Consider the following 20,768-nt stretch of genomic DNA (forward strand, 5'->3'; position numbering starts at 1 on the left):
GCTGGAGAAACCGATCACCTTGTGCCAGCACTCATTAAAGAGACCTAGAAGAGAAGAGACATCCACTGAGTGGTGGGGAGGGTGCTCTTGCTGCACCTCCCTTCCTAGGGACAGGGTGCAGGTTGGGGGCTCAGACACTGAACAAAGAGCCCTAGGCCTGTGACTGCAAGCGGGACATTCTGAATCTGGAGAACCCTCAGGGAGAAGAGAGGGAAGAAAATGAAGTAAAATGAAACCCATGTAAAATCTCTGTGCAGTGCTACTGAACCACCCTCTTCTGCCTCCTCCCACCAGACTCGGCCAGGGGGAAGAGGGGACCGTCAGCTGAGTTGGGGGCCCGATGTGATCAGTTTTGTAGGACCAGGTGAGGTGGGAGGAGGAGGGGTTTCCTGGGGAACAAGATCAGAGACAAGCCAGGAGGAATAGGAGGATTGGGGAGATGGAGGAGGGAGCCAGCACCATCTCCTTCCCTTCTAGAACCTCACCTTTCAAGCAGCACCATACACATCCGATTAGGACAGCGGTGATTACAAGTCCAGTTACAATTATTGCAATCATCAGCCTTGAAGGAGGGCCTGAGGAGGGAGAGGGAGTAATGGGTAGTCTCTGGCTCATGGTTGCTCTCCAGGAACTGGGGCCTCCCCATGGGCCAGGGTACCTGATTCTTGGTCCACACAATTGATGTTGCTCCAGGGGGTACAGTCCATGACCATGACCTTCCCATCAGGGCACCTGGGTACAGACACAGGAGGACCCATCAGGGACAGCTGGCTGGATGAGGAGAAAGAGGGGGCAGCCTCCCGTCCTGGGTCCCCTGACAAGACAGTGGAGGGGATACAGGCTCTTGCTGTCTGCAGGGGAGGGTCCCCTTACTCCCCCTCCCTGGGCGGGAGAAGGATCCAGGATTGTGTACTGCGGCCCCCAGGCTCCTACTGAGTGTTCAGAGCTGTCCTTCAGGAACTGGGCCTCCTCTGCAAGGCCCGCCTGGCCTCCCTGGGCTGCACAGGAAGCTCTGTGAGGGGCAAGGGGGGCCTCGTCCAGGTCAAGGGTCAGAAGGGTGTGGGCACAAGTTTGACTCATCCTCCAGTCAAAGTTGAATATGAGGCCCTCTCATCCACCTGTTGACTCTTCCTACCAATCTCAGCCAACACTGGAGCATCAGAGGATAGTGAATTACTATTGGCCCCCGAGTCCCCAAAGAGGAAAGATTCAGGTGCTACTGGGGAACAAGGGGCTGGGTGTGAGGCCTGTCGAGTTGGCTCCGGTTTTATAGGAACCTTGAAGGAGCACACACATGGCCTCCTCATGACTTCTGTCTGCTGTCAGCACTTGGGTCTTTCTAGGCCCCTCCCGAGGAGACGTGGGAAGGGGCCACCGGGAAAGCCGTGCAGGACAAACAGTGGTGGTAGGGAGCACTGCTGCAGGCTCAGGAGACCCCACAGGCACAACGAGCTCTGGGAGGTGGGAGGGGCTTCACGGAAGCAGGAGACAGAAGTGGGTACAAGGAAACTGGGGTCTCCTGTGGGTTGGAAGCCCCCCTAGGCTCCTGTGTCTCACCTGGTGCTGCATTTTTGACAGAATTCAGGTGCATCTTCTCCACGGAAAGTGCCAGGTTTGCACTGACACTCAGTGTCCTTGGTCGGGGTGCAGCGATTTTTTTCTTCTTCTCCTAGAGACCAAAGATAAGGTTTTGAGAGTGTGTTTCCCTCATATGTCTCTCAACCCTTCTTCACCACCCAGATCTCCATCCACTCAGTTCAAGAAGTAATTCGGAGGGCTTGCTGGGTGGTCCAGTGGTTAAGAATCCGCCTGTCAAAGCAGGGGACACAGGTTCCATCCCTGGTCTGGGAAGATCCCATATGTTGCGGGGCAGCTAAGCCCGTGTGCCACAACTACTGATCCTGTGCTCTAGGGCCTGTGCACCACGATGAAAAGCAACAAGGAGTAGCCCCCCTCACCACAACTAGAGAAAGCCCTTGTTCCACAACAAAGACACAGAACAGCCAAAAATAAATGAATTAATCTTTTTTTAAGTAATTTTGTGGTCATTTTCTGTGGCAACACACATAGACCATCCATAGAACAGCCACTGTTCAGGCGTCACCAATAGAGGCATAAAAGGGACTGTGCATCATTACAGATTGCATCAGGGTTGGGAAGAGAAATGAGAGAGCCCAGAAAGAAGTGGGCTGGGGTGAGGTGTAATCTGAGATGCTGTGGATGGAGAGGAACCCTTGGATGATGTCTCAATGGGTGATGCCCTGCCGGAGAGGCAGAGGGACCTCAGGTCATGAAGGCTGAGAGAGGCTGAGACCCCAGAGCAGAGGGCATGGCGCCCACAGGAGCCTGGTCCAGGATCAGACACATCACACAGCTCAAACCCAGCCCTGCCCCACTGCCCCAGGCCTTCTGCACTGTTACCATCCAGCTCCCTCCATCAAGGGACACGTTATTCTCCTCTTTCCAGCTGATGTTCTGAAAGACTTCCCTACCAGTTGGCATGCGTTATGCAAATAACTTCTGTTTTCATTATTTTACTGACCTAAGACAAGATGAAAACCTAGCTGGGCTGGAAATCAGATCTCTGACTCCTCGTCTCATTTAATCCCATCTCATCACCCAGCACCCTAACTGCAGGCATGGGGGACCACAGGTTCTGTACCTGATTTGCAAGTCGTGCAAAGTAAGCAAGAAGGGAGGGTGTTTGAATGATTGGTGTAGTCTATCCCATCGGTGCATGGGGCACAACCTCTAATGGCTTCTTCCATATAGAATCCTGGGAAGGAAGGGAAAAGCTGGTGAGTAAATCCCCGCAGGATTCCCTGAGGCTGCCAGTGTGGCTGGGGAGGCCTCTTTTGGCCATCTGTGGAATCCACAAGGGGAACTCTTCTCAACCGGGCTTTCATCTTTTGATTCTTCATCTAACACATACCCTAGACCAGTACTGCCAACAGAAATATATTACAAGCCACACATCCAAGTCACATTCATAGCTGGCACATTAAACAGTAAAAAGAAAGGTCAGGGGCTTCCCTGGTGGCTCAGTGGTAAAGAATCTGCCTGCCTATGCAGAATACATGGGTTGGATCCCTGGTCTGGGAAGATCCCACAGGCTGCAGAGCACCTAAGCCCACGTGTCACAAATACTGAGCCTGTCCTCCACAGCTCGGGAGCCACAACTACTGAGCACACAGGCTGCAACTACCGCAGCCCGTGCACCCGAGAGCCTGTGCTCTGCAACAGGAGAAGCCCCCCAGGGAGAAGCTCAAGTACCGCAACTGGAGAGCTGGCCCCACTCTCCACAACTAGAGAGAGCCCATGCAGCAACACAGCCTCAGGCACAGCCAGAAATAAACACACAGACATGAAGACAAGGGTTGGAGACCAGTCCTAGAATCTACCTGGTGGACATAACTTCTGCTGGGGGCTCCGTTCCAGTGGGGCTGATGACTGCTGGTGAATTTCATCCTTCCTTACAGACATGGCTGAAGCAGCTTTGACCTATGGGGACAAAGCAGGGACAGGCATGAGTGGCTTCCACACTCTCACCCCTTCTAGGATCCACCCCACATTTCCTTGACCACTACCTGCAAAATCAAACAGAACTGGGACCTTTCTTCCCAGCTCTAAACTCTCATTCATGTTTGTTCTTTGGCCTTTTGTGCCAGCAAGTAACTTACACTTAAGTTTTTCCCCCTGTATTCCTTCCTCTTAAAATATGTTTATTCCAGAAAGTATGTGCTCAGATACTTCCAACTCTTTGCAACCCCATGGACTGTAGCCCGTCAGGCTCCTCTGTCCATGGGATTCTCCCAGCAGGAATTTTGGAGTGAGCTGCCATTTCCTCCTCCAGGGGATCTTCCCGACCCAGGGATCAAAATTCAGTCTCTTGCATCTCCTGTGTTGGCAGGCTGGTTCTTTACTACTAGTACCACCTGGGAAGCCCAGAAAGTATGGGCAAGGAAAATTTTTTTTATAAGAGAATACAGAAACCATAGAGATCCCTTGGATTAGAGAAAACATCCATTATTTTGTGTCTTGACTTCTTCTATTTGACCGTATGTGTGAATACGCTCAGGCTCTCTCTTTCTTTCTCACATGTGCGTGCACACATACACATACATTTTCACAAATGAGGGTTCTGTCATGCATACAATTTTTCATAATCAGGATATAGAATCACATATTGAGTAATGGACTTGTGGCTTTAATCCAACACGCGGTCCCCAAAAGGAAGCTGTCAGTGTTCCCGAAATACCAGAATCACATGGAGAAAGAAGAAATAGCAATACAGGGTTTTTAGCCAAGTCTCTGTGCTAAAATGGAGAAGGCAATGGCACCCCACTCCAGTACTCCTGCCTGGAAAATCCCATGGATGGAGGAGCCTGGTGGGCTGCAGTCCAGGGGGTCGCTAACAGTCAGACACGACTGAGCAACTTCACTTTCACTTTTGGCTTTCATGCATTGGAGAAGGAAATGGCAACCCACTCCAGTGTTCTTGCCTGGAGAACCCTAGGCACGGGGGAGTCTGATGGGCTGCTGTCTATGGGGTCGCACAGAGTCGGACACGACTGAAGCGACTTAGCAGCAGCAGTTAGCAGCTGTGCTAAAAATGACACAATGGGGCCAGTCTGAAATCACTGGAGTCTGAGGCTTCCACCAGGATTAATGTGTTGATGATAGTGTTCTGACGTTCAGGGTTGTATTGTCATTTGGGAGGAGACTGTCCTCATTTGTGGGAAATATACATTCAAGTGTCCAGTCATGGGATCTGTCATGTCAGCAGCTATGTTTCAGATGATACAGGAAACAAAGGGTTTTGTATAGTTTTGTAACTTTAATCTGGGAGTGATTTAAAGTACAAAGTGACATGAAGAGGAAAAAAGGAAAGAAAAACAAAGTTAAAGTGGAAACAGCTTATGTTGAGCCCAGTTCAACTGCCTGGATCTAAACAAGATAAAATGCCACCTGTTAAGTATTTGGGGACAGCTAAGCTCATATGTGTCCCTAATCATCCCTTCCCCAGTCCGGGCCTCCTCCGAGTCACCCCAAATTGGTGGACTCTCCTTTCCCTGCCCTCACAATCCTATGCCTTCCTTTCTTCCCTGGTTCTCCTCTCACAGACTCTCTCCCTCAATGTTTTGCTACAAACAGTTTCAAACATCCAACAAAGTTGTAACATTCATTCACTAAACTCTTATATGCTCACCACCTAAGTTCTGTAACTTAGGTGTATCACATATTTCTTTCTCTATCCATCCCCCTCTGTCCATTCTCCTAAGTGTCTTATTTTTATGATGAAATTCATATCTGCAACTCTTAATACATCGGCATTATGTCAGTAACTCAAGCTCAGTATTTCTTTACAGTTTACTTTAATGTTAAGATTTCCAAAGAAAGACGTGCACAATCTTAAGGGTACCATTCAAAGAGTTTTTTTTTTTTTTTTTTAATGCATACACTTGTGAAATTCAAACCCTCTATCTAGATCATGGAAATTAGCTTGCTTCAAAACATTCCCTCATGCCCCTTCCTCAGTTATCCTAATCTCTAATGTGACTCCAGGAGGGAGTGGCCTTCATCATATGGAGGAAGGTCCCTTCTACCCTGATAAAATGAGACTTTTTTCTGACAGTAAAGACTCTGCCTGCAACGCAGGAAACCCAGGTTCAATCCCTGTGTCAGGAAGATGCCCTGGAGAAGGGAATGGCAATCCACTCCAGTATTCTTGCCTAGAGAATTCCATGGACAGAGGAGCCTGGCAGGCTACAGTCCATGGGGTTTCAGATTGTTGGGACACGATTGAGCAACTAACACTTTCCCCTTTTCATTACAGGGGGTTAAGTGTCAGTTCAAATTCTTTCTCTGCATCTGTTAAGCTGTTCATATAGCTTTTCTCCTTTACACTGGTTTGTGTGTGTGTGTGTGTGTGTGTTACATTTTTAATTAGAGGATAGTTACTTTATGTGATGTTTCTGCCATAGTTTTTAAAGATCTAGAATTTAGTTAACTATTTGCTTTGTAAAGGAATTTTGCTTCTGCTTTTAGGAAGGGTATTTAAAAGTATTTTTTCTTCTTTTCAAATGTTTCCGTTAGGTTTAGGTATTAGGGTTATGTTGGCCTTAGAAGAACTAGTGAAGAACTCCTGTTGTCTGAAAGAATTTGTGTCAAGATTTTTGTTAGTTCTTTTCTGGTCTGAATTTTTGTGCCCTCCCCTATGTCCTAACCTGGGGTCTCCTGGTTATCCACTCCCAGTCTCAGCAATCTCATGGATCCTTGAAACACTCTACTGGAATGGAAGAATCAAAACCATGACACTATGGTGCCCCATCTTTACTTAGACTGGGAAAGTGTTAAAGTTCAGTGTGCAAGTGCGTGCGTGCGTTAGTCGCTCAGTTGTCTCCGACTCTTTGCGATCCCATGGACTGTAGCCCGCCAGGCTTCTCTGTCCATGGAATTCTCCAGGCAAGAGTACTGGAGTGGATTGCCATCCCCTTCTCCGTAGGAACTTCCCAACCCAGGGATCGAACCCTGGTCTCCTGCATCACAGGCAGATCCTTTACCGTTTGAGCTCAGTGTGCAAGGGTGCAGGGAAATAGGACACCCTTGTGGACTCCTGGTGTGAGTTAAAATGGTCCAGTCTTCTTTGGGAGAACAGTTTGTCATTATCTAGGCAAAAGCGTAAAATCATCTAACCCACTGACCCAGCAATTCCACTTCTAAGGAGTTACCCAACAGACAATGCACATGGCTACACTGGATACTTGCCAGGCACCCAGACCCATTCATCACGTGTGTTCAACATGAGTCCTACCTATTACAAACCGATACTTTAAAAACGAATTCTATACTTCCTGTGAATACAAAATGCTATTTCTTTCCAGATTTTTGGTACTAATTTGGTCAATGAAAGATGCATATTTTCACGATTCCTGTAACTTTGTTAGACCCTCAATTTTTTTTTTTATTTGACCCTCTAAGCAGCTTTGAAAAGAGCCTCAAACAATGAAGAAGGTGGTGCCAAGTGTGCACATTTTTCCCCATGGTGAGTTTCTTAAAAATGCACACTCAGGGACGGGGAAGCCTGGTGGGCTGCCGTCTATGGGGTCGCACAGAGTTGGACACGAGTGAAGCAACTCAGCAGCACCAGCAGTGCTGAAACACACCCAGAGCCTCCAACTCCCCTCTGAAAGAAAGTGGTGAGAATCTGACCCAAGCTGAGTTGATTGGTGGTTTCTATTCATAAAGTGCAAGGAGCTGGAAGCAATTTTGAAGTTGTTCTCCTTTCAGAGAAAAGGAAATGTAAGGGTGCTTAAGGCAGTGGTGGGGGGAGATGGGGCCTGCACTTAGTGATTTACAAAGGGCACGTTTTAGAAGATACATGCAGTGCAAAATAGCAAGAGAGAGAAAAGAGTGAGGAGGGTCGGCAGAGGGAAAAGGGAAGGGAAAGGAAAGAAATGACGATCTGATGCTCCCTGGGCCTGGGGCCAATCCAGAGGTCAGGCTCTCCAAGGAGCCAGATCTTCCAGGCAGCAAGTAGACGCCAGGGATCCGCACTCCTCTCGGGCCCCCCACCAACACGCCACATATTGGACTTGCCCAGGCGGGTCCTGCAGGGATTTGCCCAGCCAGGCGCGCTCGGGCCTTTTCCGGGCCACCAAGAGCGCCTTTTGGAGCCAGGACTCGAGGCGGGAACTCACCAACAGCAAGACACCCAAGACGGTGAAGATGAGAGCCCAGGGGCTGCAGTCCAGGGGGTCGCTAAGAGTTGTTCACAACTGAGCGACTTCACTTTCACTTTTCATTTTCATGCATTGGAGAAGGAAATGGCAACCCACTCCAGTGTTCTTGCCTGGAGAATCCCAGGGACGGGGGAGCCTGGTGGGCTGCCGTCTCTGGGGTCGCAGAGAGTCGGACACGACTGAAGCGACTTAGCAGCAGCAGCAGCAACAGCAGCCAGAATACTGAAGTAGGTAGCCTATCCATTCTCCAGGGGAACCTCCCAACCCAGGAATTGAATCAGACTCTCCTGCATTGCAGGGGAGTCTTTACCAGCTGAGCTACCCAGGAAGCCCTACATATGGCAACTTATATCTATAACAGTCTATTTTAAGTTGATAACAAGTGTGATCCCATTCTAAAGCTCATCATTTTTAGTCTCCTACCCCCAGCACTGTACATTTTTGATGTCACTTTTCACATCTTTTCATCTTGAATATCCCTTTGTTAATTATTGTAATCATAGTTATTTTTACTGCTTTTGTCTTTAAGCTTCATATTAGCTTTATAGGTAATCAAACCAGTACTGTTACTAAATATTTACCTTCCAGTGAGATTTATTCTTTCTTATCTGTTCTTGTTATTATTTGATGGCTTTTATTTTCAGCTTAAAAAAAATTTTTTTAACATCTGTTTTAAGGCCAGTTTAGTGATTAACCCCTTTAGCTTTTGTTTGGTAACCATAACCATAATGTGCTCAGTCATGTCTGACTTTTTGGAGCCCACCAGGCTCCTCTGCCCATGGAATTTTCCAGGCAAGAATACTGGAGTGAGTTGCCATGTCCTCCTCCAGAGGATCTTCCCCACCCAGGGCTGGAACCTGCATCTCCTGAGTCTCCTGAATTGGCAGGCGAGTTCTTTAGCACTAGCGCCACCTGTCTGGAAAACTGTTTTGTTTATGAATAATCACTTTGCTATGAAGAGTATTACTAGTTAGACGTTTTTTTCCTTTTAGCATTTTGAATATATTGTGCCACTCCCTTCTGACTTGCAATTTTTGTGCTGAAAAGTCTGTTGATAGCCTTATGGGGGTTCCCTTGTAGGTAACAAGTTGTTTTTCTCTTGCTGTTTTTAATATTCTCTCCATTATCTTTAACTTTTGACATTTTAATTATAATGTGTCTTAGTAAGGATCTCTTTAAGGCAGCAGCAGCAGCAGCAGCAGCAGTAAGGATCTCTTTAAGGTCCTTATTTGGAACTTTCTGAGCTTCCTGTATCTAGGTGTCTGATTCCTTCCCCACATTAGGTAAGTTTTCAGCCATTATTTAATCAAATAAGTTTTCTGCCCCTTTCTAGTTCTCTTTTGGAGCCCTATAATGCAGTATTGCCCTATAATGTCCTTTAATGTTGTCCCATAAGGTCCTGAAGCTATCTTCACTGTATTTCATTCTTTTTCCTCTCTGATGTTCTGATTGGGTGAGTTCCACTGCCTTGTCTTTTTTAAAACATTTTTTAAAATATATATTTGTCTATTTATTTGGTTGTATCAGGTCTTAGTTTTGTCACATGGTATCTTTTGTTGCAGTGCATGGACTCTCAAGTTGTGGTGTGTGAGGTCAGCAGTTGCAGCATGGGCTTAGTTGCACCGTGGCATATGGGACCTTAGTTCCCTGACCGGGGATTGAACCTACATCCTCTGCATTGCTTTCTGGTAGCTCAGCTGGTAAAGAATCCACTTGCAGTGCAGGGGACCGCAGTTCAATTCCTGGGTCGGGAAGATCTGCTAGAGAAGGGATAGGCTACCCACCCCAGTAATCTTGGGCTTTCCTGATGGCTCAGCTGGTAAAGGATCCACCTGCAATGTGGGAGACCTGGGTTTGATCCTTGGGTTAAGAGGATCCGCTGGAGAAGGGAACGGCTACCCATTCCAGCATTCTGGCCTGGAGAATTTCATGGACTGTATAGTCCAGTTCAGTTCAGTCACTCAGTCCTGTCCAACTCTTTGCGAACCCATGAATTGCAGCATGCCAGGCCTCCCTATCCATCACCAACTCCCGGAGTTTACTCAAACTCACGTCCATCCTGTCAGTGATGCCATTCAGACATCTCATCCTCTGTCGTCCCCTTCTCCTCCTGCCCCCCATCCCTCCCAGCATCAGAGTCTTTTCCATTGAGTCAACTCTTCGCATGAGGTGGCCAAAGTATTGGAGATTCAGCTTTAGCATCAGTCCTTCCAAAGAACACCCAGGACTGATCTCCTTTAGAATGGACTGGTTGAATCTCCTTGCAGCCCAAGGGACTTTCAAGAGTCTTCTCCAACACCACAGTTCAAAAGCATCAATTCTTCGGTGCTCAGCTTTCTTCACAGTCCAACTCTCACATCCATACATGACCACTGGAAAAACCATAGCCTTGACTAGACGGACCTTTGTTGGCAAAGTAATGTCTCTGCTTTTGAATATGCTATCTAGATTGGTCATAACTTTCCTTCCAAGGAGTAAGCATCTTTTAATTTCATGGCTGCAATCACCATCTGCAGTGATTTTGGAGCCCCCAAAATAAAGTCTCACACTGCTTCCCCATCTATTTGCCATGAAGTGATGGGACCAGATGCCATGATCTTATTTTTCTGAATGTTGAGCTTTAAGCCAACTTTTTCACTCTCCTCTTTCACTTTCATCAAGAGGCTTCTTAGCTCGTCTTCACTTTCTGCCATAAGGGTGGTGTCATCTGCATATCTGAGGTTATTGATATTTCTCCCGGCAATCTTGATTCCAGCTTGTGCTTCTTCCAGTCCAACGTTTCTCATGATGTACTCTGCATAGAAGTTAAATAAGCAGGGTGACAATACACAGCCTTGACATACTCCTTTTCCTGTTTGGAACCAGTCTGTTGTTCCATGTCCAGTTCTAACTGTTGCTTCCTGACCTGCATACAGGTTTCTCAAGAGGCAGGTCAGGTGGTCTGGTATTCCCATCTCTTTCAGAGTTTTCCACAGTTTATTGTGATCCACACAGTCCATGGGGTCGAAAATAGTCCGACACGACTGAGCGACTTTCACTTTCACTTTCCCCTGCATTGTAAGCTGGAGTCTTAACCACTGGACCACCAGGGAAGTTTCCACTGCTTTGTCTTTGAGATGACTGATCCTTTCTTTACTTTACCTAGTCTGCTGCTGAACCCTTCTATTGTTTTTCAGTTCAGTTATTGTATGTTTCAGCTCTGTGGCTTCTATTTGACAGTTTCTTATATTTTCCATCTCTTTGTTGAAGTTCTCACTGTGTTCATCCATTCTTCTCCCCAGTTCAGCAAGCTTCTTTATGACCATTACTTTGAACTCTTTATCAACTAAATTATTTATCTCCATTTCATTAAGGCTTCTTTCTAAGGCTTTATCTATTTAGTCACTTGGAACAGGTTTCTCTGTTTCTTCATTTTGCTTGACTCTGTGTTTGTTTCTATACAGTAGATGAAACAACCACCTCTCTCCCAGTCTTGAAGGATTGGCCTTGTGTAGGAAATGAATTTTTTATTCTGACTTGTCTTAGTCATCTCTCAATCTCTTGGGATTGTTGAAGCAGCCTACTGTATTTTTTAAGAGTTCCCAGTAGTTGAGCATGTGCCAAGACCTGTCCTATTGCAACGGAGCAGGACACTATGGTCCTTGCGCTCCCCCCACTACGTCCTCTGCCTGCCTCTTGTCTATGGAAAACTTCAGTCCAAGAATAAGTTTCATCAAAGAAGTGAGAAATGCAGAAACAAAGGAAAATAGTCAAAGGAGACCAAATTATAATAATGTAGTCATTAAGCTTAGTCAAGGATCTTTAGTTCTTTATCAAGGGCTATAGATAATATTCTGAGCCATATCCTGTGAGCTGTCTTTTTTTAAAAATTAATTTAATTGGAGGCTAATTACAATATTGTAGTGGTTTTTGCCATACATTGACATGAATCAGCCATGGGTGTACGTGTGTTCCTCATCCTGAACCCCCTCCCACCTCCTTACCCATCCCATCTCTCAGGGTCATCCCCGTGCACCGGCCCTGAGCATCCTGTCTCATGCATCATACCTAGACTGGCGATCTAGTTAACTATGATAATATACATGTTTCAAGGCTATTCTCTCAAATCATCCCACCCTCATCTTCTCCCACAGAGTCCAAAAGTCTGTTCTTTATATCTGTATCTCTTTTGCTGTCTCACATACAGGGTTATCATTTCCATCTTTCTAAATTCCATATATATTTGTGTTAGTATACTGTATTGGTGTTTTTCTTTCTGACTTACTTCACTCTGTATAATAGGCTCCAGTTTCATCCACCTCATTAGAAGTGATTCAAATGCACTCTTTTCAATAGCTGAGTAATATTCCATTGTGTATATGTACCACAGCTTTCTTATCCATTCATGTGCTGATGGACATCTAGGTTGCTTCCGTGACCTAGCTATTGTAAACAGTGCTGCGATGAACATTCGAGTACACATGTCTGTTTCAATTCTGGTTTCCTTGGTGTGTATGCCCAGCAGTGGGATTGCTGGGTCATATGGCAGTTTGATTTCCAGTTTTTAAAGGAATCTCCACCCTGTTCTCCATAGTGGCTGTACTAGTTTGCATTCCCACCAACAGTGTAAGAGGGTTCCCTTTTCTCCACACCCTCTCCAGCATTTATTGTTTGTGGACTTTTTGATAGCAGCCATTGTGACCCGTGTGAGATGGTACCTCATTGTGGTTTTGATTTGCATTTCTCTGATAATGAGTGATGTTGAGCATCTTCATGCTGAGCTGTCTTACAGATACCCCAAGTGGAGAAGTTAACTACATGATGACCAGACTGTACCCAGGATATGAGGTGCCACAATTCCAAGAACTGGCCTCAGAGAAATGGAAACAAATGGACCCTGGAACTGTACCTAAAACAATCAAGATGATGCTGGTCAGACCACCGATGACCAATTTGAAGATGACTATCAGAGCTGACTCTGCTGTTCCTATACGTGGTTCCCTCCTCACTTCTGTCTATAAAAGCTCTTGCCCACAGGTTGCCAGTGGGGGCGGGGAGTCGGCCTTCGGATAGATGTTCACCACTCTCGCCCCCCAGTTGTCAGCATCTGAAATAAAGCAAACTTTCCTTACCACCAACCTGGCCTGCTTATTGGCTTTTGGGCAGAGAGCAGCCAGACCCACACACACACTTTCAGTAACACTATCCCAAAAGGGAAGGTCTCAGTGCCTAGATTCAGGTTGACTGGAAGTCAGCCACATACACACACAAAGAAATTTACAGGCCAATATTCTTGATGAACACAGATGCAAAAGTCATCAACAAAATTTTAGAAAGCTGAATTCAACAATACATTAAAAGGACCATACAACATAATCAGTGGGATTTATTCTAAGGATGCAAACTATGGTTCAAAATTTACAAATCAAAAAAAAAAAAAAATCACAAATCAGTCAATGTGATATACCACATTAATAAAATGAAGAACAAAAGTCATATGATCATCTCAATGGGTACAAAAATAGCATTTGACAAATTCAATATTGATTTACGATACAACTCTCAACAAAGCAGACATAGAGGAAATACACCTCAACATATAAAACCCTGTGTGACAAGGCCACAGCAAACACCACATTCCATAGTGAAAAGCTGAAATTATCTCCTCTAAGATCAGGAACAAGATACAGACACTCACTTTTGTCATCTTTATTTAACATAGTATTGGAAGTCCCAGCCAGAGCGATTAGGTAAGAAAAAGAAATAAAAAGCATCCAACTCGGAAAGGAGGAAGTAAAAGTGTCCCATTTTGCAGGTGACATGATATTATGTATAGAAAATGCTAAACACTCCATTTAAAAAAAACCTCTTAAGACTAATAAATGAAGCCAGTATAGCTACAGGATATAAAAATCAATATGAAAACATATGGTGCATTTCTTTACATGAATAACAAACCAGCAGAAAGAGAAATAAGAAAACAATCTAATTTACAATGGCATCAAAAAAATAAAATTCCTACGAATAAGTTGAATAAATTTAGCCAAGGAGGTCAAAGACCTGTACATTGAAAACTGCACAAATAAATGGAAAAACAGTCCATGCTTATGGATTTGAATAATCAATATTTTTGAATGTCCATATACCCATAGAAATCTAGAGATTCGATTAAATTTTTATCAATATTTCAATGGCACTTTTCACAGAAATAGGACAAATAATTAAAATTTTTACAGAACCACAAAAGACTCCGAAGAGCCAAAGTAATTTTTTAAGAAAGATAAGGAAGGCTGGTGGCATCTTGCTTCCTGATTTCAAACTATGCAAGTGAAAGTGTTAGTCGCTCAGTTGTGACCGACTTTTCGACCCCATGGACTGTAGCCAGCCAGGCTCCTCTGTCCATGGAATTTTCCAGGCAAGAATAATAGAGTGGGTACCCATTCCCTTCTCCAAGGGATCTTCCCAACCCAGGGACCAAATCTGGGTCTCCCCCACTGCAGGCAGAGGGGAGTCACTCAGAGGGGAGTCTTTACCATCTGAGTCACCAGGGAAGCCCTGTATTGGAAAGGGAGAGTCTTAACCACTGGACCACGAGGGAAGTCCCTTAATGAAGGATTTTTGCATGTATATTTATAATAGATGTTGATCAGTATTTTTTTTTTTTGGTAATGTCATTGTAAGTTTTGGATACCAGGGTTGTGCTGGCTTTATAAAACAGTGAAGAACTGTTGCCTGTTCATATTTTCTGAAAGAATTTGTATAAGACTGATATTATTTTTTCTACGAATATTTATAGAATTCCTCAATGAAACTACATGGGCCTGCAGTTTTCATTGCTGTAAGATTTTAAGTGATGAATTCTAATCCATAAAAGATATAGGATTAATCAGATTTTCTTTTCATCTTGTGTCTGTTTTGCTAAGTAATATTTTCAAGGAATTTGTCCATTTTATTCAAGTTGTCAAATTTATCAGCATTAAATTATTCCTAAGTTCCCCTTATTGTCCTTTCTATGGCTGCAGAGTTTGTTATAATATCTTATCATTAATTGTTGATATTGGTATTTTTTGGTTTTGGGCCTTTTTCCTTTTAAAATTTGGTTTGTTAATTTTGTTAATCATTTCAGAGAATCAACACTTGGTTTGTCAATTCCTTTCATTATTTGTATTCTATTTCATTGATTTTTTTTTAAACTTTACAATATTGTATTAGTTTTGCCAAATATCGAAATGAATCCGCCACAGGTATACCTGTGTTCCCCATCCTGAACCCTCCTCCCTCCTCCCTCCCCATATCCTCCCTCTGGATCGTCCCAGTGCACCAGCCCCAAGCATCCAGTATCCTGCATCGAACTTGGACTGGCGACTCGTTTCATACATGATATTATACATGTTTCAATGCCATTCTCCCAAATCTCCCCACCCTCTCCCTCTCCCACAGAGTCCATAAGACTGATCTATACATCAGTGTCTCTTTTGCTGTCTTGTACACAGGGTTATTGTTACCATCTTTCTAAATTCCATATATATGCGTTAGTATACTGTATTGGTGTTTTTCTTTCTGGCTTACTTCACTCTGTATAATAGGTTCCAGTTTCATCCACCTCATTAGAACTGATTCAAATGTATTCTTTTTAATGGCTGAGTAATACTCCATTGTGTATATGATTTCTACTCATATTATTATTTTTCCCTATTCTTTTGAGTTCAATTTGCACTTATTTTATGGTGATTTAAAAATGTGAATCTTCAGGTCGCTTTTTTTCCTTTAATTTAAAAAAATTGTACTCCCCATTTCTTCCAAACCCCTATTCTTTTTAATAGAACATCTTTAATTGGAAGAGCTTCCCAGGTGGCACCAGTGGTAAAGAACCCACCTGCCAATGCAAGAGACTTAAAGAGATGTGGGTTCAATCTCTGGGTCGGGAAGATTCCCTGGGGGAGGGCATGACAACCCACTCCATTCTCGCCTGGAGAATCCCTTGGACAGAGGAGCATGCATGGCAAGCTACAGTCCATAGGGTTACAAAGGGAAGTGACTTAGCATGCACTCACGCTTTAATTCGGAGAAAGTGATGGCACCCCACTCCAGTACTCCTGCCTGGAGAATCCCATGGACGGAGGAGCCTGGTAGGCTGCAGTCCATGGGGTCACTAAGACTGAGCGACTTCACTTTCACTTTTCACTTTCATGCACTGGAAAAAGAAATGGCAACCCACTCCAGTGTTCTTGCCTGGAGAATCCCAGGGATGGGGGAGCCTGGTGGGCTGCCATCTATGGAGTCGCACAGAGTCGGACATGACTGAAGTGACTTAGCAGCAGCAGCAGTAGCACATTTTAATTGAAAACTGCAGTTTAAGTACTGTGTTAGCAGCTTTTCACAAGTTTCCATTTAGTATATATTCATTACTATTTGTTTTGAAATTCAAAAAAATATTCTTTTGATTTCATCTAAGAACCATATGATTTGAAGGATGTTGCTTAATATTCAAATTTTGGAGTCTTTTTCTAGAGACCATTCTTGACTAGCAATGTAATTTCATTAAAGTCAGAAAATAGAGTTTATATTTCATTGCTTTTAAACTTATTTAGACTTTTTAAATTGTCTAGAATGTGGTCTATCTTAGTGGAAGTACCACATTCACCAAAAAAGAATGAGACTTCATTAGATGTTGCAAGCGTGCTCTCTGAATGTCAATTAAATCAAGATGGTTGATTTTTCTTTTTCTTTTTTTTTTTTCTAATTTGGTCTCTCTGTGCAGCTTCGAGGATGTTAGTTTCTCAACCAGTGAACCTGTTGTGCCCTCCATAAGACAGCAGGGTCCTAACCACTGAACGGTCAGGGGAATTCCCATTATGGTTGACAGCGTTACTTCTGTTGTTGTTTAGTGGCTAAGTTGTGAGAGACTCTGCAACCCCATGGACTATAGCCTGCCAGGCTCCTCTATGGGATATTCCAGCAAGCATGCTGGAGTGGGTTGCCATTTCCTCCTCCAGGGGATCTTCCCCAGCCTAGGGATCTAACCTGTGTCTCCTGCATTGGCAGACAGATTCTCTACCACTGAACCACTGGGGAAGCCCGATAATGTTACTACCCTTTTTCATTTTCATTAAAGGGTGATATGATAGTCCTTTGATTTCATCAATTTTTGCTTTATGTATTTTTAAAGCTCTTTTACTAGGCACAATATATTTATGGTTAAGATGTCTCCCTGATGAACTGACACTTTTAACACTACAAATGTACGTTTAAAAAATCTTTGGTAACATCAGATGAAAACTTGAAATAGTCTTCTATGGACCTGGGCAATCCTTCAGCATTGACATTCAGTTATCTCTGTTCTGTCCCCAGCTTGCCGGTCACATTTCCCACCACCCAGATCAATACCCCCATGCCCCTCAGAGCAGAACAAAACATTAACATTAGTGCAGGCATCTTAGAACCCACACCACCCACGCATTCAGGGGGAGTCCTGTCTGCAGCCTGCTGAGTAGCCCTGTGCAGGGGCTATGGGGCACCGTGGACAAGGTGAGGTCCTTCCTTTCCTCAGGGCAGTTTGGCCACAGGAACCTGAGGCAGAGACAGCGATTCCTGTAAAGTCACCAAGGTGAAAAGAGCCTGGAAGGGCTGCAAGGCAGATGTGACAAGACTCCCAGTGGCAGGGAACAGGTGTGGACATGGATGGAAAAGTCCCACAGTGCCAGGATCACAGACAAGGACGAAGTCAAAGTAAGGGGAGTTGGGGGGTGGGGCTGGGATGGACGAGGAAGAGGCTTCCTGGTGTGTAATCTCCATTGCACGCTGTTTGAGAGACAAACACTGGGGTGCACCAGGGTGCGGTGGAGATGTGAGACTTTGCCACTCCCAGACTTGTGGTGTGTGTGTGGAGGGTGAGTTGGGGCTGTGAGAGAGAGACAGAGACAGAGGAGGGAGACAGGAGGGCTGCGGTGGAGCAGCAGCATGGGACAGAAGAGAGGGAAACGAGGAAACTTCCCTCGTGGTTCAGTGGTTAGGATGCCGCACTTTCACTGCAGGGGTCAAGGTTGGATCGTAGGTTGGGAACCTTGATTCCTGCAGCCTTTGAGCCTTGGCCAATTTAAAGAAAGAAAGGAACTGAGAACGGAGGATGGGTTGTGGAAGTGTCTTCAGTTCGGCTAGCAATTTGTCCACCGCTACCAAGCTGGTGAAGTTCAGAGATGAGTCCGGACTGGGGATTTCCTTTCGTGCTTCTTACCACTTACTTCCCGCAAGTGATGCAATACTGTTAGCTGGGTTTGCAGAGTCTAGTTGGACCTTGCTGTGTGCCCATGTGACTTCCTGGAGCTGATATAAGTGTTTTAGGGTCTAGTTTGATTTTCACTCTCCCTTGATAGGTCACCCAAAACAACACTACTCTTTCCTCCCTGGGGACAAATGGGCCCTAAAAGCTGCACCGTTTCTTTTTTGTTTGTTTGTTTTTGTTTTTGTTTTTTTTTTTAACAAAAGATTCTTTAAATTCTATAGTGCTTTACAATTTTCAAGCGATTCACACACAGGATTTCATATAATCTCACAATAACTCTTCTTTTCCCCTCATCCCTATCTTGCCCTCCCTGCTTCCCTCTCCTCACTGGTAACCACCAGGTTTTCTCTGTATCCCTGAGTCTGCTTCTTTTTTGTGTGTTACTCACTAGTTTGTTGTAATTTTTATATTGCACGTTTAAGTGTAAGTAATGTGTAAGTAACATCATACAGGGTTTCTCTTTTACTCTAAACCTCATCAGCTATGACAAAGCCATAGCCTCAGACTTGTTCTCAAGGTCTTCTTGTGCTCTGAGACCTGTTTCTTCTAAGATTTGTGTGGCTGTGGGTAGTTGTTTTTACAAGTAAAAAGAGAGCTAGGTTAACAGTAGACCCTTCCGCCTGGAGTTCAGGGCAGCCATTAAATAGTTTTTTCAGGATGCATGCCACACCTGTTTCAGACTCAAAACAGAAATCAAAATAACATCTTCAGACCCTTTCCTCCTAAACTAGACAGAGCCCCTGAGGCTAGCCGCCTGATTACTGGGGATTTACCCTGTAACCCCTGTGGGTTGCTGCGGAAGAAAGTAGAAGGAATTTGCAAAATGACCTACAGCAGCCGAGAAGGGGTGCTGAATGCAAGGGAGGGTGGGAAAGCTACTTTTCTGTAAAAATCGAGGAGAAGAATAGATGCGATGAGCATATTCTAGAATCTCAACAAAAAAGGGGAGGGGAGAGGGAAAGGAAGAAGGGAGACGGGAGGGAGGAGCGGGGAAGGAAGGGGAGCTGAGAGGCTTGCAAAGGAGTTTTCCATTCTTTTTCCTTTGGAATTTACTTCTGGGACAGCCAGACAAGCCTAGGACCGGGACGGAGAACACGGGCTCTTCTCCCTCTGGGCCCGGGTCTGTCCTGCCAGGCCCTGAACCTGCTCCTTCCCCCCATTCAGCCCACGGTAGATCTCGCTCGGACAGGCCCCGGCCGCAGCTGACCCGGGCATGCACGCCGCCGGGCCTTTTCCCGCCGCCATTTACCGGCCACCCGGCGCGCCTTGCGGAGTGGTACCCGCGGTGGTACTCACCCACAACACGACACCCATGACGAAGACGAGGTACCGGAACCGAAGTTTGGGGCCACCGGCGATCGAGGAGGTCAGTGCCCTCCATCCCCGCTGCCGTTTGCGGTCGGGCAGCATTCGCTGTCGAGGTCCCTGCAGGTTGATGGTAGGCACAGTCATGAGGAATCTTCACGGTCGTCAGTGGAACTTGGAAAGCCGGCCTCTGATAACCAGACCTCGGAGCTCTTCTGTATACCTCCGCTCCCGCGCACTGTACTCAAGCTTTCAGAGAAAGCAAGCGGAGGTGGCCCCGCCTTGTCTTACTCAGGATATTGCTCAATCAGTGCCGGAAAAATAAGAATCTCCGTCTCTCTCTCTAGACTGCGAGTTGAACGCAGCCTGCGTGCGTGCTCAGTCGCTCAGTCGTGTTCCACTCTTTGCTGACCCCATGGACTGCGGCCCACCAGCCTTCTCCGTCCATGGGCTTTCCTAGACACGAATACTGGAGTAGCCTGCCATTTCCTCCTCCAGGGATCTTCCCGATCCAGGGATGGAACTCTCCTCTCCTGCATCTCTTGCACTGGCAGACGGATTCTTTACCAGGGAGCCACCTGGGAAAGCCGAAGCAGGCAGAGTTGGCAATAAAGGTTCTTCGTGAACCAGATTCCTTCTCAGGGGCAACGACCCTCCTGAGCTACCTCTAGTCCTCTGACTACCGCCTTCTACTGGCTCTCAGCTTCTGCTCCTCCCAGGCTCATTGACAGTGTGGGTGCAGGGGAGGGGTATCACTGCCTCCAGAGTCACGTGGCAGCTCTGTGCCAGGGGAAAGTTGTCGAATCAGAGGTTTGCTCTTAGCATCTTAGTAGCCAGGTGCCTGACTGGAGCAGATACTCAGTGAACAGGTGGGTGGACAGAATGAAGGTCACAAAGACGGCCATCGGTGAGTCTGAATTCAGGTCACAAATAGGCTTCGGATCTCCTCCATCACTACCTGTGCCTCGCAGTAATGCCAGGGTCAACGTCTGACTTTCACACGCAGGACTTCATACCATCTCCTCTGGACCCTACTGCTCTTGCAGTCAGGCAAGCTAGAGGAATCCACTCCATTCAGCCTTTCTTGGAGACTTTTCTTCCCTGTAGAGTCTTTAAAGCCTTTGGGAAACAGAACTGCTGGCGGCTAATTGGCATAGGAAACCAAACGGACCAGGACGAGGAGGTCCCCACGTGGGTCAGGCGCGTCCAGCTGTCCGGAAACATCCGCGCTCTGCTGGACTTAGGTTGTGGGGAGTCCAGTATTGGGTGAGCGGATCAAGTCTAGGTCCTACAAGGCTAGGGCGACTGTGGGCTGGGGACTGGGCAGGGGAGACACGAACGGGAGCCTCCAGCTCCACCCTTTTGTATCAGTTTTGTGAGGCCGGTGTGGTAGGAATTAAAATTCCTTTTTCCTCCATATGTTTATCCAGCGGTTCCAATATCATTTATTGAAAACACTT

The 20,768-nt window shown here is 45.7% G+C and overlaps 1 protein-coding gene across 2 annotated transcripts; it reads right to left on the reverse strand.

The window, feature by feature from the left end:
* Positions 1-17: 17 nt before the first annotated feature.
* On the reverse strand, positions 18-19,971 carry LOC133253342 (tumor necrosis factor receptor superfamily member 10A-like). Of its 2 annotated transcripts, XM_061427001.1 has the most exons (7): positions 19,300-19,971; positions 3,402-3,501; positions 2,663-2,776; positions 1,558-1,669; positions 659-732; positions 486-575; positions 18-195 (listed from the first exon to the last, which is right to left on the reverse strand). In XM_061427001.1, the coding sequence occupies exons 1-7, from the start codon at positions 19,453-19,455 to the stop codon at positions 152-154; spliced, it is 690 nt and encodes a 229-aa protein (XP_061282985.1). In that variant the 5' UTR covers positions 19,456-19,971; the 3' UTR covers positions 18-151. The 2 variants fall into 2 exon arrangements, with proteins under 2 accessions (XP_061282985.1, XP_061282984.1); XM_061427000.1 differs by having other exon boundaries at positions 18-575.
* Between the last annotated feature and the right edge of the window lie 797 nt (positions 19,972-20,768).

Source organism: Bos javanicus, chromosome 8 (genome assembly GCF_032452875.1).
Source record: "Bos javanicus breed banteng chromosome 8, ARS-OSU_banteng_1.0, whole genome shotgun sequence".
In the NCBI taxonomy this organism is placed as follows: Eukaryota; Metazoa; Chordata; class Mammalia; order Artiodactyla; family Bovidae; genus Bos; species Bos javanicus.

What these genes read in the sequence shown, in the direction of transcription:
- LOC133253342 (XM_061427000.1), bottom strand. Translation starts at nt 19,455, where the DNA reads ATGACTGTGCCTACCATCAACCTGCAGGGACCTCGACAGCGAATGCTG. An exon ending in TGTCAAAAATGCAGCACCAG is followed by an intron (nt 733 to 1,557) that starts GTGAGACACAGG and finishes GTCTGTACCCAG; the next exon opens with GTGCCCTGATGGGAAGGTCA. An exon ending in TTGTGTGGACCAAGAATCAG is followed by an intron (nt 576 to 658) that starts GTACCCTGGCCC and finishes CTCCCTCCTCAG; the next exon opens with GCCCTCCTTCAAGGCTGATG.